At 34.4% G+C, this 19,566-nt stretch overlaps 1 protein-coding gene across 1 annotated transcript in view; it reads right to left on the reverse strand.

The window, feature by feature from the left end:
* pclob (piccolo presynaptic cytomatrix protein b) overlaps positions 1–19,566 on the reverse strand; it is a 421,215-nt gene that overhangs the window by 96,786 nt on the left and 304,863 nt on the right. Inside the window, exons 15-16 of the mRNA XM_051920046.1 lie at positions 11,316–11,366; positions 4,353–4,483 (exon numbers count right to left, since the gene is read on the reverse strand). Coding sequence (XP_051776006.1) covers positions 4,353–4,483; positions 11,316–11,366 — 182 coding nt within the window. The remainder of the gene's footprint in view (positions 1–4,352; positions 4,484–11,315; positions 11,367–19,566) is intronic.

Here is a 19,566-nt window from a genome sequence, read left to right on the forward strand (position 1 = left end):
GCTACCAGCCATTTTGCTTTTAGAACAGACTTTAACATCCCTTTGTTTTGATTTGCTTTTCTTAACGTTTTAACAATCTTCATTGTATAAGCATAGCATACCCAAACTGCATTTTGTTGCATCAATCTTTAAGATGCCATTAAAAAAGTAACATGTAATGTATGACATTTTCTTTTTAAATATATACTTTTATATTTTAGCTAAATAAGGGATTAAGAAATGTTTTGAAGACAACAGATCATTCAGCCCAACATAGCTCATCAATTCTTGTTCACCTAAGTTTTGCATTTTAAAATCCCCAAGTACTGCTATCTACCCCACTACTTTGTAGCGGGGCCGCATAGGGGCTTTTTGTTTCTATGTAAGTATGTCCAGTTGAGTGATTGTTAAATGTGAATGACAACACTGGGTGCACTGATTTCTGTTTGTAAATTGGGGTCTGTGTCTTTAAACAGGTTTGCACTGATGCGGAGGGGCTTGTGGGATTTGTAGTTTGTATGCACTGTCCAATAAAACCGGAAGAGAAGGATGTGGCGGGACTTTTTGATTGGACCATTTTCTAATCATCATCATCCGCAGCAGCTCCTACACTTTTCAGTTACTGGACATTCGTACTGGAGAAGGATGGTGCTCAGCCACCGGGTGTAAGGACATACTTACATAGAAACAAAACCCCCTTATGTGGCTCTGCTACAGCTTTCCACCTTATTTAATATATTGTGGTGCTGTGCGTGAAGAAAACCAATTCCTATATCTAGTTTTATTTTTTTAAAGATGTTTTGGAAAAAGTGAAAGTATACGGCACATTTTACAGTTACCCCCATGGTCACTTAAAGAGAATGAGATTTTGTTTCGCTCAAATAAGAGGGTTGTATTTCATTCTATGCAGCAAATATAGACCTTGAGTTTGTATCATCCCGTGTGGAAGAATTCAAAAAGATTTTTTTCTGTACCAAATAAACCTTACTACACTAACAATATGAACATATAAACATAAGGTTGGAACTGCAGCCTGTTCTACAAGGCGGAAACCAACCTTAACACTAGAATTACCATAGCCTACGAAAAAAATCCAGCCCACCTTAAATCGCTTCACACATCTCCGTTAGCGTCTTTTGTCTTCTAAATGTGTCAATAAGCCTAAGCAGCAAGCAGCCTGCTATATCATCCCCCCACCGCCTCAGAACGGGCAAGAAGTTCTCCCAATTCCTGCCTTGATTGATTATCTGGGAGTGAGCTACCCAGAATTGTAAGGAGAAATAATTTGATGTGTGTTTTGTGTCTACACAAAATGTAAACACATTGTTAAAACAGAAATGTGTTTCATGGTTTAGTAATAAATAACAAAATGTAGACATGAACTGTATAATGTGTGAAGGCTGATGGCCAAATATCAAATAAACACTTTCACAAAAGGTGCAAGTACAATACGATAGCTTTTGTGGTGCTGTGGTTAGAACTGCCGACTTATATTCCAGAGGTCATGAGTTTGAAACCAGCTCCCCAGCAAATTTACCATTTTTAGTAGTGAGCTGCTCTTATTGTTAATATTATACTACAATTAAAACATACATTTGTCTGTAACAGCCGGTGTAAATTTATAGTACTTGTAAAAGTTAGCGTTTTTTTTCCACTTTTATTCTCTCAGTCACGATCACGATACAACACCCACCCCCCACCCCAGATCTGAGGCTGTTACTTTTTATCGTGAAACTGGAAATAATTGTAGATGTGAGTGGTGTTTTGAGACATTGGAACTGGAAACTCTGTGATCTGGAGGGATAAAAGCTGACACACAAATGCTGGTGAATCTGCCTTCTTCATATCTCACCATCACTTGAATTTTTTTTTATTCAGTGTTATTGAGTGTTCCTGCTCACACTGAATTAGTATGCACCTTATGGTCCATGATGTCAAAGCCACACTGACAAAAAAAGCAGAGACATATGTATATATGATATTTGGAATAACTCATTTTATGACCTGTATAGTACATTTGGGAAAACATTGTGGTACTGATGCAACATTATTCATATTATTCATATTCATTCAAACACCTTCTTGCACTTATAATCAGTGACCGCGTTTTTTTTTCTCAATCTTGCCAGTCTCCACTTTTGGGTGCATGGTGGTGTTTCTTTTGTACTCCAGGACATGCAGAGGAAAGAATAGTACAGAGTGGTCAGTTCTGCGCTACATGCAATCATCAGATTCAAATGTTAACAGTTCCCACACACCCAAGGACCATCCTTTCTACGTTTATGACATGTGTACCTGTTGCAATGTACACACTTCTCTCTGTGCTGTGTTACTATTACACTGAAGAGGCTGGGGGGAGCAGCGGTCTTGGAACAGAAGCTTGTCGATGTTGCATCCTCTTTTGCTTTATCCATCGCCTTTTCTTGTAAGAAGCAACGACTAAGCTCCTCTGCAAGGTGAGCAAAGAATACTCTTCTTTTCTCAGCGGCCCCGTGAATGCCTTGCACAGTACATGTGCGATGATCGCCGCCAAGTCAAGCGTGTTATAGCATAAGCAACTGGTCACCTGTGTGTTCCTGCTCGCACTGAATAAGCTCACGCCTTCTGCTGCACGATGTCAACGTGGCACCGGGCAAAAAAGAAAGAGACAAATATATGGGATATTTTGAAAAAATTATTTTATGACCTGAATAGTACCAATCAGAAAACATTGTCACACTAATGCAATATTATTTTCTAGTTAGTTTCTGTAATAATTTTAAGTGTCCTTTATTTTGTGCATTTTGAAAACATTTGCCTAATTTTTTTGCTGCATTGGACCTCCCTGCCTGCTTGGATTACCAAGATCTGCATTCCACTATGGAACACACAACTGATCGCAGAGTGACCATAGTATGGCAACACAGTCTGCCTTTTCCTCTGAGACATCTGGCACTGGGAGGTTATGCTACAAGTGCCAAGTTTTGAAGTCTAAATATGAACAACTGGAGAATGTTCTGGCTCCACAGAGAGTGTAGTCAGACCAAGAATCAAATCCAGTCTTGTGCTATAGAATAGCAGTTCTAAGCACTGCATTACCATGCCTCCTAAAATCTAATCTAAACTTTTTTCTTATCTTCTTAGAGTGCCAAGTCTGAAAGGCTGTCAAACAACAGGGTCTGTAGCACACTGAGGCATTCATTGTGTGATTTTGGGCAATATAAGAAATAAATTGCTGTTTTTTTTGTTTAGTCAATAATGTACAGTAAGAAAATGTTTGAATATAAATAATCTACTACACTCAATAACATTAGCCATTTACTACAGTTATAATGTTTCTAGAAATATAACACTACTGTATGTTAAATAATTTGTTCAGGTTCCTGTGTGTAAGTTTTGGTGTCTATGAATCTGCCCCGTTCAGGCGTGAGACAGTTATTCGTCAAATACTTGCAGGATCTCAATGCAGCACTTACTGAGAGTTTATTGAAATGGTTTCTCAAGCATAATGAATATAGTTCAACTGAACTTCATTTTATACAACAAACTTGCACTGACAAGCTCAGAACACTGTAAATAATTACAAATCCATTAACACAAAAAGTAAAAGAAACAATAACACTCAAGGAAATACAAACACTATCTAGCAAAATTCAGAAAACACCATGGAATACAGTATGTGCATACACATATATATATATATACACACATACTGCATCTGAACTTTCATATATTTTTTTAAGGCCCATGCTAGTGGTCAGTAAATATCAATGAACTGTCCTGTGCATGAACCTGCAGTGCAGAAGACGAAAATAAAGTTCTGAAAGCAATCAGTGGTTTATTAAGCCCGACTCATAGTTTCTCTGACCTTGACTACGGTATCTGTCCAAACAAAAGAAAACAAATGAATAAACAATCTGTGTATTTTACATAACATATTTCTCTAATGATCACCTGTGAATGCACTTTACAAGTATATAGCTGTAGTAAAGCTGTTGACCATGCGTACACTACTTTGTACAATTTGGGCACAGTCAGGAGAAATGACTTCCTTGGGGTCACATACTCATTTAATTTTATCTGACAAGTTCTGTATTTATAAAAAAAACATTTAAGTATGCTATAATACATATGTCTCACCCTCCAGGTAAAGCAAATCAAAACAAAGAATCATACGTACAATAAGAGATTTAGCCCTGACAAACCTGAGACATACATACATACATACATAATAGACAATGCACAGCCAAGTCCACAATGAGTTACTAAATGCTACTCTAGTGGTGTTTGCTTTATAGAAGTAACAAGCAGGATTAGATGAAATTTCATTTATGCAATAGTGATGCAAATTTAGATCTGTGAGAATAGGTACACAAAAAAGAAGCAGTGCTTACCCTCTACCTGGCAGGAGATAGACTTTAACAAATGGGTCCGAATATCCATTGTTGTCCCTGGGTACAAGGTTTCTGGCTTGAAGAACATGAACAATAAGATTCCCAAGATGTTTGTCATAGTTTACTTGTAGCTAATATGAAAAATAAAGCAAAAACAGCTGCTTTAACCAATTACATGTATTTCAAATGCACTGTAATTAAAGGGCATTATATACATTTCAGAATGTTAGAGACAAAATTGACTATTTGTTACAGGTTATAAAAAATGAATACGAATGCTACCATACTCAATTTTTTTTAAAGAAAACCTAAATTTCCACATGTATCTTATTTACAAACAAATGACTATTTCAATGAAATGATATATTATAATTTTGTCCACTACAGTTTCTCCTTAGAGTTTTACATTTTCATCATAATATATAGTAGTTGTGGCACACGTATTTATTAAACAAGGAAGGCCTTAAGTCGTATTTGTTAGAAATATAGAAATGGAACACCTTCTGAGCTCAGACCAGTTAACATTTTTAGAAGATGCTTCATTAAGAGACCTGTAAGACATTTTTGAAGATTAGAACCAGAAAATTCAGAATGTATACATGACATATAACCTCACAATACAGAAATAATTGTTTTTGTAAATAAAAGGGCATAAGATGGTGTTTTAGAGTTTATAATAAATTTTAGTTATAATTAATGTTTTACAGTATATCATAGGAATTGCACCTTGGTACAAAGTCTTGTTTGATATATTGTATACTCATTTCCCATTTAGATTGTAAATTGGATTGTGAAATTAATATTTTCATTGTTCCCATTGTACTATTTGTCTGTTATGAATAAATCAGCCAAACAAATTCCTATACCGTAATGTCATCTATGAACTCTGATAATTGCACTGTCCAAAATTTAACTAATTTAGGGTTTAATTTGTAAAACCTTCCAGGATATAAAGAGGACTTCTGCCTCTGAACACATCCTGGGCTTTCATCAGGTCTCTTCCCAAGAAAACTCTGCTCACATTCAGGACTCTGATGTTTTCAATTGATGCTCTGTTATGTTATTTAACATAATGCTAAATCTTACACAGTTAATTGCCATGAAATCAGCTAATAACAAGGTCTGTAAGCACTCTCAATCTTTTCTGTAAAATTATTTTCAGTTAAACCTGTGACAGCCTGTCATTTTGTAAAGTTAGCTTTTTTAAGTATATTAAAAGCAGTATACAGTCATTCATTCAATATTTTTTCATATATGAAACTTCATTATTGTACTTTTATATATGAAACTTATTTATACTATATATAAATATCTAGCTCATTTTCATTTATCTTAAATTTGCATGTATAGAAATTAATAATCCAGTATACACAGCATATTAAATTAGACTTTATGCAGAGCATATAGAAGATGACTCCATATTTTCATTCAGTGTTGATTTTGTATAGTAGCATTTATAGCATGCACTAGCGCGAGCTTAATTTATTGAGCAAATGAAATTATATGAATGTAAATTGACTGTTTATATATATTAAAATGGACTAAATAAATAATCAGATTTGACTTTCAAAATACAAAAATGTATAGCACCCAAACAGCATAGGATTTAACTACATATCAGAAGTTACTATGGTTTTACTCTTCCAATTATTAATTGTTGCCAAGATTGAATTGAAATTCTTGAAACTCCATACTAATTTCTTTATCTGTGTGTTGTTTTTTTGTGATTGACAATGGCAGAAACAATGAATAAATAATGCTTTATGCACAAGAGGTGTGTAGTGTTTTTGTCATTGACCCAACTGATGAATTCACAAACTACTTTAAACATTGTACCTTTGTAGATTAGAATATCATATATATCTTTGCAGTTTGAAGGTTAAAATGGGAATAGACTGAATAAAGAATGATGATACCACATGGAAATGGTTTAACAAAGCCTCTAAGAACGAGATGACAGTTTTAGAAATAGTCAACCATACTGTATGTCACTGGCATATAACCATACCAGGTCCTACAAGGAATCTTAAAGAATGCAACTGGATTATCATTAACTGCAATATGGTAAAGCAAGTATGGATCACTCTTACACCAACAGAGCCTTGGGTTTGAATCTCAACTCGGTCACTTCCTTTGTGGAGTTTATATGTTCTCCCAGGGTGAATCAAGAGAAATTTGAAATAGCATGTGGCAAACCTGTACAAGTAAATGATTGTTGATTGTCTCTGTTCTTATGATGTTCACAAAAGTCGAGCAAAATGACACATTTTATATAAATTCTATCAAATAAAAAAATGGTGTGTAACCATTTAAGCATAAAATGTGTATAGCAACAGTCAAAAGAAAAAATATATTAGCAAATAACAAGAAACACAAGATAGAAATGCTTTGTTTCATTCATTTCTGGTTTTTAATTTCTATTCTATGATCATACATTCAGACTATACATTGCTTACAATCATATTTTACCAAGTATTTAAAATGGAATTAAGTTGACAAGCTTAACAGTCTCACAAGAATATTTTTTGTAACACAAGCCTGAATTCAATTTAACTTAATATCTCTGAATGCATGTGTATAAAGTTATGTCTTAATTATACAGATTTAAGTGAATGTAAGAAGTTTAACACTGCAGCAACTGCTAGTACTCCATATCTCCTGTTGCAGCTGACTTGACTGTGGTGTATAAAAACTTGAAAAAGAATGAAGCTGTAATCAAAAACTCGTGGTATGAATTGAGCCGAGTCTAATAACTGCCAATAGTATGCTTTACAGGAAAAGAAATGGAACAAAATCACAGAGCATTTGGAGATGTATAGATCAGACTCTCTCAGATGTCAAGTACTTCAAAGGATCTGTGTCTTAAATCAGTGAAGTGCGCATACAGAGAATGATAATAATTTTCAGAATTTTATTTATTTATTTATTTATTTATTTTACAGAGAAACAAGGGATTAAAATACACTGTGAAACTGAAAGCAATATCTGCAACCTATAGAACTGAACAGAAAATTAAATGAAATATGCTTTATAAAAGGATGCTGCAAATTATAAATTATAAAATGGCTTAAAAACATACTAAACATTGTGAAATATCTAAGTAATTTACAATTAAATAAAAAGGTCTCCTAAAGCATTTTGACACCTATTAAAAAAGTGGACATGATATAAGGGTCTGATATATCTTGTGAGTGCACTACAGAGTTTATGGACATAAAATCTGAGTCAGATTTCCACTAAGGGTATGAACTAGACAGACTTTTGACAACATTAGTGCTCTTACTTGTTGGTAGGTTATAGTCTTTATAGGGGGAATCTGAGAGTTAGCATTAAATACCCTTCTCCATCCATTTGCTGGACCTGTCTTATTTTTTTAATAACAAGGTGACAGAGATAAGGAACATATTAGGCACAAGACAGGGACTAACGACAAGTGCAAGGCTCATACATGCCCAAAGTATAATCACGCAGATGAGGCTAGTGTACCAAGCAAACTAACAGGCACATCTTTAAGATATGGGAGAAAATTGATTTACTCTGAGAAAACATACTAGAAGAACATAGGAACTCTACATAGACATTGACTGGGCCAGTGTACTGTTACAAATGGAAAGACAGTATTTTTTTAAAAGAAGAAGAGCAGAAAATAATATGCACAATAAAATCATAGGCTGAACCGCACTACCAAAAATCCAAAAAAAAAACCAAAATCCAAATATTGTGGTCAAAAAGTTTAGCCAAAAACTTATATGCCTGAGAGAAAGAAAAGAAAGAACTGAACTAGTCTTTCACAAAGTTATCTATAGACTCTGACAGAAAATGGTCACTAGTGTCAACCACTTAACCTATCAGTTATTGATGACAGGTCACGACCCCTGAGACCATGCCCCCAGTAACCAGGAAGCTTGGCTTTGACAAGCTCACAAAATGGCTGCAGAATACATTTTTAATGGAAAAAACAAATACATTTTTTCAATTGTCATAGTTCAAACCCTAACAAGGGATGATTAAAGAGCAATCTCTAACAGAAGGCTATGAAAAATGAAGAACAAAAGAAAATCATATCAGCTAGGATCGTAGTTTCCATTTTGACTCATCTGCTGAATCTTTTGTGGGGAAATAAGAGCATATTAATTAATAAATATAGTTCATAAAACCTTTGCACACCACACCCAAAGCAATGGGGACTTAATCACTGACAGAAGAAGATGAGTGGACAATTTTCCTTGGGTTTCTTTGGCACATATAAGTATAACCTTTGGGTTGATAAGTGGTCAACAGGACTGTCCATCAATGTAGGCAAAGGCCAATGATGGTCACTCTTATTTGATTTATAAAATTAATTAAATCATTTGTTGAGAAAAATATATTTTATGGTTTTTCTGATCTTTGATTTTCGTAACATTATACTCTTCTTCAATGTCCTGAGCACAAAGTTTACTTAACTTTGCATTCATTGGCTGCTTGACGTAAGAGCCACTCCTACTTCATTGCATTTGGAGGTACATGGTTGTAAAATTAAATTTTGCTTTATTTCAAAAGTATCAAGGTTTCACTGGGTCATATTCAATTGGTTTAGTTATTCTTCCATGATAGTGTTTGGTATTTTCTTGCAAGAGTGTCATTTAACTGTGGTTCATACTGCCTCATGAAATGGAGAGAGTCAAACACTGCATACCAGAAATCTGCACTCAGTTTCACACACAAAAAAACCTTTTAGTTTCATTAGCCATTTCACTTTGAGTGGGCGGTTGGGGTGAGATATTAAATGTGAAGGTTCTAGCTCAGGGCTGGGAGCTGCAGTACAGGTGTTATGTGTCATTCTACAGAAAAAAGAGAGGAAGCCCACTTTGTCCTATATTATCCATCCATTTTTTTCATCAATATCTAAGCAGGCAGAGCTGTTAGTCAGCTTTACTAACTGCTATGCTATTCTTTTGTTCATCTTTAAAAACCAGAATTACATTTTTTTTTTATCCAAGTACAAGCTTGTGCGGATATTTTATTTTAGGAACACTGCAGTCAGTGAACCACATCATCTAATAAGACCTGTAAAATTGCAAAAATATATTATTGGATGTCAGAATAAAGTAAGCAGCACAAATTCAGCTTTAATGACAGGAATGCACCCTTATTTTGCAATGGTAAAAATTTCCTCTCTTTTGACATTTTATTAATGTTTTTAACATGCTGCATGATTCAATTCTTATGCCCAACTCAATAATGTCAAGTTTTCTAAACTCTTGAGTTAGGTCTTTAAAATATCCTTTATGACATTTTAGGTGCACATTTGTTCAGAGGGGAAAATGGGATAAGCTTGGAGGAGCAGCTTTTGCAATCATGGTCCTGTAGGGCCAAAATGGTCACAGGATTTCATTCCAACCTATTCCCTTGTTTAATTGAACTTCTCTATTTCACAGGGTGAACTTTAATTGTGTTAACACAGGAATTTACATGATCATTCATATTTATATGACTACTAAACAGTTAACATTTTTAACTTTGCTTGTTAATTTACGCTTATTTAGAAAATAACATCTAGAACCTGGTGAGGAAGCAAAATATCCATAAAAGCATAATGACTACACCTGATCTGTATGGTCAGTTGAACTTGTAACTCTGCAGTCATGTAATAATGAATCGATATAAGTGTCACTCAACTGGTGTAAGCAGCCAATATGACATCCATAATGGAATAAAGTGCAGTGTTAATTTATGTCATTGAATTAGAAGATGTGCTGCATAAACATGGCAGTTCAACTTGTTCAAAAATGCAGCTACCAAAAATTGCTGTGCAAGACAACCTTCATAGTAGTAAATGTGTGTTGGGGAGCATCCTTTAGTATTATAACTCTTAGAGAGTCAATCGTGTACTTTAATGTGAGGTTACAAACACTTGAACCAGATCATGCCTTAATTTCTCTAAATGGTGAGTATTGACTAGTTACCGTATTTATATATTGTACTCAAGGTTAAGACAGTACTTTGACTAAAACATACAGTATTTATGAATTATTTAGGTAATGGTGGAACCTAACATGAAAGAATACATAATATATCTTTAAGTGAAGTAACATTTTTAAAATGAATGTCTGTGTACTCAACATCACCTTACTGGTTTAAGGTAAAAATAAAATAAAATTGCCTATGTGTGGGTGTGTCATCACGTTTAATTTTATTATAACCAAAAGTAATAATAAAACTGTTTATAATGGTCCTTGTTGTGCAACAGATGTGTGATGAAAGTAGATACCTAACTTGAGTGGTGTCTCTTGCCTTGATGCTTAAATTAATAGCCTAATGTCCTGTGCCGCTTGTCAACTACTAGAAGTCTTTTAACTTTCTTCCGTTATTATTTTAAGATTTATCAAAGAGATCTATTGCAAGTCATAGTCTGTTCCTCACAGTTTTTATGCCATTGCATTTTCCACAAAAATCCATTTATTTAATTTCAGTTTTTAAGCACAATTCATTACCTGTTCAGTACAACTCAATCAAATCACAACTCTCTTGTTGATTTAGAAGGTGTTTTGAGAGGAGCAGCTAATTAGTAAAGATTTTTATCTGTTCTTCCTTATTTTTCATACTTCACTTTATTTGGGAATTGCATCCATTTACTAATTTTAAATGTCAAATAAACCTAATTAACATGTTGTCATTTTTTGGTAAACATTTTAAAACTTACTTTCAAAATAGTTTGGTACTCAGGGCTTTCTTGATCGAAGTGGTGGGTGGATAGGTGTTGGCCCCCCTTCAACCTGACTAGGTAAATTTGTTAGAAATGGATGAGCTGATTCTTCAACATGATTTTAGGGGAACTGATAAGAGATGTTGAGAATGCCGAGAAAGTGATGTGTAACAGAAGTTTTCAAGAAATTAAGCTGAGAATGTCCTTTTTATAATTTATGTCAACCATTTTATTTGCATTGTTTTTAATAAGACACAATTTTTCATTTTACATACCTGTATTTCACCTGTGATTGGATGTGAATGAGACTTTGTGCCATCTGTAGGCTGCAACAACAAAACAAATATATGTTATTAAATAATATGTCTGGAAGCAATTTAAAATAAATCAAGAGTAAAAATTGATATGTATATACAATGATATTAAAAAGAAAGTATAGTTTTTTTCATTTTTAAGGGTTTAGACATCAGCTTATGACTAACAATCTGAAGGACAAGAAACATGTATGAAAGGTAAGTGTAAATCACTATGTATATCATTCACAATAGGGAAATAAGAGTGTGCTTTGTTCTTTTCCTTTACTTGTGGTTCAGCCTTTACTTTCCACTATCAGAGTACACTTGACTGTTTTACTTGGTAACTATATTAGCACCAACACAAATAACAATATTATTTTAAAAAAAAATGCTAAGATTCTGGAAAAAAATGAAAATCGGAATGATTTTAAGAATTACTTGTGGGCTTTGCCCCCTTTCGCTTCGCTCGCCAACCCCCGTTTTTGTTTTTCCGGATACACATTTTTTAGATTTTTTTTTCTTTGAATTGTTGCTATTTCATTAGTTTCACTTTTATTTCAGAACTTATGTAACAACAATATTTGGAATCTTTGGAGTCCCAATATGCTGAATCTTTTAAATGAGGTCAGTTAGACATGTGCTTAATGAATTTGTACCATAATTCAAGATAGTTTTCTCTGTTTTGAATTTCAGCACAGACAAAGTGATCTACATCATCAGCAGTTAATATTTTTTTTGCAAAGTAACCAATAAATGCATGTGAGGTAAAACACGTTTTTGAAATTCTCTGACTTAAACTTCAAAGCCTTACAATATTTACATACTTCTGACATATCACCTGTGTCCATTTATTCGATCTCTATTTGCCTTTTAGTTATTTCTCCAAGTAATAATTTCTCTTTTTTTGCGCTAATACGATGTTTACTTTCTTTTTTGACACTGTCATTTTTTTTCAGGAAACACTCCCCCACTAAAAAATTAAAAACAACAAAGAGTAAAGATAAATTAAAATGCAAAAAAAAAAAATAAAAAATGAAAACAAACAACCAGCAAAGGAACAATGGGGAAAAACAACAAAATATGGAAAGAGGAGGCATTGAAGCAATCCTAACACATGAAAGATCTTTGCAAATCATCTCGGAAGTAAAAGTCTAGCTATGTGAATGCAATACAAAGTATTTATTTTTCATTTGTTTATGTCTTTATTTTTAGAAACATCTTGCTGTATACGTTGACAAGATATTCTGCCTAGACTTTTGCCAGTTTCAATACACTGTACAAAGATTATCTTGTGAGTCTGGTCCATTAAACAATATCACATCTAGACACTGATTTAATGGCTGGAATTGTTATACAAGGAAGGACCTTTGTGTAGTGCAGCCATAACATCTGAAATACATCTAATTCAAGTAACCTGTGTAGCATGTATTTGGTTATGTCATACTGTTTTCAAGAGAAAATGGAACCTAAATTTCAGTGATAGTAAATGCTAGCCTACTGGTGAGAAGAAGGTGGGTGTGTGGATCAGGTGTCTTACTGTTAAGCAAGGAAATGAGAATTGTACCATAGAGCCCAAAGCACACGTCTTTAATATTTTTCATTTTATTTTAGGTACATTTTTTTCATCTATCTGACATGTTTGATTCTTACTCATGTAAAATAATAATAGTTCAATTCAGTATAAAATATGAAGTTGCACTTTAATCTGAAACAGGAATAAATACTGTTAATACTATTGTGCATCAGGATACAGCACAATTGCTTACATACAGTATATTTACTTTTTGGAATTAAATCACAAATTCACACATTAAACCATGTGTGAGAACTGAACTGGCAGCCTTGTAGTTTAATGTCTACTATACCACACCGCCTACTTCTAAACCTACTACTTGTTATACTGAAAAATATAGCTGCTATGAAATACTAATATTTTCAGCCATTTAATAATCCAGAAAATTAAAAATGATTATTTCATGAATTTATTTTTTAAGGAGTCCATGTAATTTAAAGAGGTACAAACAAGCAAACATTTAAAAAAAACTGCAGTAAGCAAGATATAACATTAAGAAGCATATAAATTAATTAACCTTTAATTTATTTTGATGCGCTAAAAATGGAATGTGCCCATAAATATACCATTAGAAAGTGTAAAGTTAAAAGGCTGGAATTTGCATAATTAATTTTATTATCAACTCAGAAATAACCATTTTAGTCAAGTTTATATGGTATGTCCTACTTGTCAGACTTTGCAGGCAAGACTGTTTTCCTGGTGCATTGGAATATTTTATTTATTTTTCAAATAATGCAAATACAGTATGAACAGCTTTAAAAAGCGGAACACAATTTTGTGATTTTGTTGACTCTGCACACTGCTCCATTAATAGGTGTATCATAATGTAATTTGGTTTCCCAAAGAAGTGATATGCTTTAAACAGTGCTATTTATTTAGGGCAGAGGTCTTGCATGCAGTTATTTATCTGGTTTTGTACTTTTCTGCTGTGCAGCTATCCACATTTACTAGGAAAGCTATAAATCCATCCATCCATTATCCAACCCGCTATATCCTAACACAGGGTCACGGGGGGTCTGCTGGAGCCAATCCCAGCCAACATAGGGTGCAAGGCAGGAACAAATCCCGGGCAGGGCGCTAGCCCATCGCAGGGCACACACACATCACACAATAGGGACAATTTAGGATCAGCAATGCACCTAACCTGCATGTCTTTGGACTGTGGGAGGAAACCCATGCAGACACGGGGAGAACATGCAAACTCCACGCAGGGAGGACCCGGGAAGCGAACCCAGGTCTCCTTACTGCAAGGCAGCAGAGCTACCACTGCACCACTGTGCCACCCAAGCTATAAATCCCAGTGTTAAAACTAGAAATCAGAAATATCATACCCAGCAAGTGAGCAGACCAATTACAAAATGCAAAACTCAGGGTGAATGGTGCAAGGCCGGAGGAGAAGTATACAGAAGGAAAAAAACACACCACACACACATTACAGGGTTTAAATGTATTGCAATAAAACCCCAAATGAAACTGTAAATCAGTGGAAGGAAAGAAAATGAGAAGACCTGAAAAAAGAAAGAGAAGAATAAAACACTGAACAACATAATGGCTGAGCTAAACCAAATATTGCATTTTGCTATCAGTCTATGCTGTAATCTACATAAATAAAATTGTGTCTGTTTATCTTAAACCAAGCAGACCTGTTGATTTAAGACCCACAAACTGTCCTAAGCCCACATTCATTTATTATTTAGAACAGGCACAAATGAAAGAGTATGTGAATAACCATTTGTGAATGTCTTCTTAATTTAAAGCACAAATATCTAACAGCAACATATTAAAGGTGGTTGACAACAAAGGCTGTGAAGTTTGTGATAACTCCATATTAGCCTCTAGGTAGGAGGATGAGTGCCCCTCTGCAATTGTAGTAGGATACAAATGGAGTTCCTTAAATCTTTTACTTCAAAGTAAATACATTATGCTGCCTAATATTTTGCTTCAGATATATTATAAATACAAATGTGTATATAAAATTTTCACTCATATATGCATATACAACCCCATAAACACTGAATATAAATGTAAGATAATAAACTGCACATTGTAATATAGTGTAATAATCTTAGTTCATCAATATGAGTCCCAATGTAGTATTTACACTTTAAACATGTAGTTAAATAAACTTTTTTGCACATGCAAATCATCAATATCTAAATAAATGCCCCCCAACCCCTCCAGATTTTATTAAATTAACAGTCTTCTGCTACTGTTTCCCCCATTGATTCTCCAGTACTGTCTACTTGGCGTCTTGAAAGTCTCTGACATCCACTCTGCTTCCACGATAACTAACTGGCATTTGTGTGTAGCTTACTATGTAGCCTTAGGCTAAAGTGTTGGAAAAATGTATTATTAGTGATGAATAAAGATAAATAAATACATAACTTTCAGCTACTATGTACTCACATGTTCAATACCATTCCTGCTGCTTTCTAGTCCTCTTATTTGTGATTTGGTCTATCCCAGCTGTAACAGGCTCAAGTAATGTCACATAAGGTAATTGAAAAAATGCCCATCTTTCCTTAATCTGTAAATATTTCCTTTCTGGGTGTTACCAATTTATAGACAAGTATGGATTTAGGCATTGGGGTTTGTCAGCCATTTAGTATTTTCTGCGTGTTTAATACAGTTTTTCAACACAGTCATTTCTGAGAACATGCAAGTACTACAACAACAGCATGCTTCTTTTGTCTCAAACCCAGGAATAGATTTTAGCTTGCCTATGACAAAATGATTTGACTCTTACTCCTTTAAATAAGCTTGTACAAAATGTTTAGCAGCGCCCAGTGGACATTCCCTTTATCACTTTCAAGACGCTATTCTTTCACCCAGGCCCACTCTATTCATTCTGAAATTGTCTTATGAGATTCAAATATATTTTATCATTTCCATTCAATATACTGTATACATTTCACAAAAAAGCAATTTCTAAATGAAAGGGAATTTCTATTTAGAAACCTGGAACAAAGTGTGACATACATGCGCAATAGAATACTATAGTGATCAGCTAATAAACTGTGCCATATTTGCTTGAAAATTGTTAGTATTGATTGAGCAGCTCCAGAGGGACACTACAAAAGATATGTCCACTTCCTGCCTCCTAGTGACAGCATGTTATTAACTGCCCATCCAAACACATTTAAAGCAATTAAATTCTCATACATTTGGCCATTTTTAATAGTATTGATTGTATATTGTATCTTCTTCTTCTTTTGGCTACTCCCGTTAGGGGTTGCCACAGCAGATCATCTTGTTCCATTACTTGCTGCCCTCTACATCAATTGATTCTATATTGTATAATGAGCTTAATTATTGTACAAATTTGATAATTACCATAAAGCTGGCATTACTGTTTTTTAATCAATAATAATGCCAAGGTGTCTTCACACAATTAGCTTAACTCAAACCAGATAACCATTTTTTTGATATTTCCAAGTACCTAATTTTGCCTTCACAACACCAGCTAGTATGTGTCTTAAAAGATATTGGAAGTGCCTGGCCAAATATGTAAATATCTTTCATATTTTAAAACAGAGCAAATGGTGTTACTTTCTTTCTTGGCCCCACAGGCACTCCTTGAAGACACAGCATGGCTTTTGGAGAAAAAAATAAAATAATAATAATAGAAAAAACAGAAACCAACAATATTTTTGATTTATATTGTTTTTTTTCCCAGCCTGGTCCACATTTTTAAAGTTTTGGTCTGCACCCAGTATTGTAAAAATAACTAAAAGTGTCCGAAAACAAAACGTACAAGCATTTGTTTTATAGGCAATTGACCCAATGCAGGACTGTAGTTTAGACAATGGATAGTCTGCATTCTGTCTACATGGTGGAAACTCTTCTTGTTTTAGGAGCGACTTGGTATTACCTGGTTATTTATTTTTGAAGTCTCCTTGGCTGCCTCGTAGTGGTGGGGAAGGCTCGCCACTGTTTTTAAAAGTTTGTAGCTGATATTACGCTCTCCTACTTATACTTATGATATTACTCTACTCCTAAGTACTTATTATTGGCGATTTTAACATACATGTTTCTTGTCAATCTAAACCTTTGGTTAATGACTTTTTTATCATTATTGGATTAATTTGATTTTATCTAGCATATTAATGCCCCAGTTCATTCTCTTTGTCACACACTTGATCTTGCTCTTACACATGATATTTCAGTTAATAACATTGATATATGTGATGTTCCTTTTACTGATCAATTTTCTCTAATCATGGATTTGAATATTACTGATGATGTTGCAACTGCAAGCTGTGCTCCACGCTGTTCTCGCTTTTTAAATTATTCTATTGTATCGGATTTAAAACCATGTTTTCCAGTCTTGATCTACAAGGCCAGTGTGATAGTATTGATGATTCTGTCCTAGCTTTAAATTCACCATGTAAAACGATTTTAGACTCTATTTCTCCCTTCAACATACACTGTAAAAAGGGAAGACCTGCTCCATGGCTTAATGACACCATATGGCAACAGCGCTGTGCCTGCAGGATGGCTGAATGGCATTGCAAAAAGGACAGGCTGACTGTATCTAAACAGATTTTTAGGACATCTCCGTTCAACTTCCTGGAGGCATTTAGGACATGTGAACAGATTTTCCCAGGGTCTTAATTAATGCAATTAATGCAGCCATTTACCCCCATTCGGAGACAAAATTAAATAGTACTGTTCATTCATTTGAGCAGTTCTTTCATTCTTTGTCAGCAAAATCAATACTCTCCGCTCTGGCATTGTTAGGTACTTCCAGTTGTTATGACATGATATTGCTTTGGAATCCTTTGATATGGTTTCACTTTCACAGCAAAAAAAGTACTATTGACACACTTAGACCTACTTTTTATGCTCTTGATGTTGTTCCATCACGTCTCTTACTGGAAGCTTCTGATATCTTGGGTCCAGCATTATATTTATTATTATAAATGGGTTTGTTAGTGAGGGGGTTGTGCCTTCTTTTTTAAACATGCAGTGGTGCAACCCTGTCTTGATTTTCGCCCCAATTTCCCAATTGACATTTTTGGCTAAAATATTAGAAGGAATTATTTATAATCAATCGGTTGATCATCTGTACACCAATAATTTATTTAAGATCTACCAATCTGGCTTTAGGCGTTTTCATGGTGTTGAGACAGCCCTCCCGAATGTATTTAATGACATCTCTCTTATTACCAACTCAGGTGGGGCAGCAGTCCTTGTCCTCCCAGACTTTTCTGCAGCTTTTGATACTATTGACCATGAGAACTTGCTGTTGCCGTTTCAGCATCTGCCGGGGCTTAAAGGGGCTGCTCTTAACTGGTTTAGGTCATATCTTACTGATACACACTTTTCAGTGACTTTCAATTCCTCTTTTTCGTCTACTACTCCTGTTAAATGTGTTCCTCAGGGATCCATTCTGGGTTATATTTTATTTTCTATTTATCTTCATCCTATAGGAGCTATTTTAGGAAGTTTAATATTTCTTTTCATTTTTATACTGATGACACACAAGTCTATATTCCTGTATGTAACTGCAATGAATCGGCTACACAATTGTCTTGTAGAATTAAGATCCTGGATGGCTGAAAATTTTCTTGATCTTTAATCAAAATGAAACAGAAGTACGGATAGCTAGTCTTCCTGCCAAAGCTGAATTTGGGACTATTGAAAACGTTATGTTCAGAATCTTGGGATTATTTTTAATAGTAACCTCTCTTTTGAGAAAGAGATAAATTATGTGGTCAGGAGTTGCGCTTTCCAGCTTCGACTTTTAGGCAAGGTTAAGACTTATTTATCTGTTAGGAATCTTTAAAAAGTTATTCATGCATTCATCTTTCCTTGGCTTGATTACTGCAACTCATTGTATTCTGGGATCAGCAAATCCCTGATATGCAGTTGCAGTTAGTCCAGAATGCTGCTGCCCATTTTTGGATCAGGCCAAGAAAGTTTGATTCTATTTCTCCAATTTTAGCCTCTTTACACTGGCTACCTGTTAGTTTCAGAATTGATTTTAAAATTTTGCTGCTGGTTTTCGAATAAATACATGGGTATGCTCTCACTTATTTATCTGAATTGTGTGGTATACACTAGCCATCCTGAGTGCTTAGATTTACCGGTCAGTTGTCTCTTGTTGTGCCTCGTACTAAGTGCAAAACTAAGGGGGATACGGCTTTTGCAGCTGCTCCAACTCATCTGTGGTATTCATTATGTAATTAGATTAAGGAGTCACCTTCATTGAACTGTTTAAAATGACATTGAAGACACATTCTATTCACTAGCTTTACATGACCTTCAGTGATACTGATGGTTCCTTCCTTATAGTCATTTGTTTGTTTCAATTTACTTCTGGTTTGTATCGTGTTTTTATTGTATTTTATTATATTTATTTTATTTATGTTTATTGTATATTTTATTGTAAAGCAGTTTGGCTACAGCACTACTGATGTTGTTTTAAATGTGTGCTATAAATAAATTGACATCAACTGTGTTGAAAAAAAACTGCTACATTTTGTCAGTTTATAATTTTAAAACAGTACCTCAAAGCTAGGGTGGCACAGTGGCTATTACTGCTGCTTCATGGATCTGGTATTTTGGATTCAAACCTTGCATACAGATATTATCTATATGGAATCTTCATGTTCTCCTTGTTCTTCAAAGTTTTTGTACAGGTACTTCAGCCTC

This window comes from Erpetoichthys calabaricus, chromosome 1, assembly GCF_900747795.2.
Source record: "Erpetoichthys calabaricus chromosome 1, fErpCal1.3, whole genome shotgun sequence".
Classification (NCBI taxonomy): domain Eukaryota; kingdom Metazoa; phylum Chordata; class Cladistia; order Polypteriformes; family Polypteridae; genus Erpetoichthys; species Erpetoichthys calabaricus.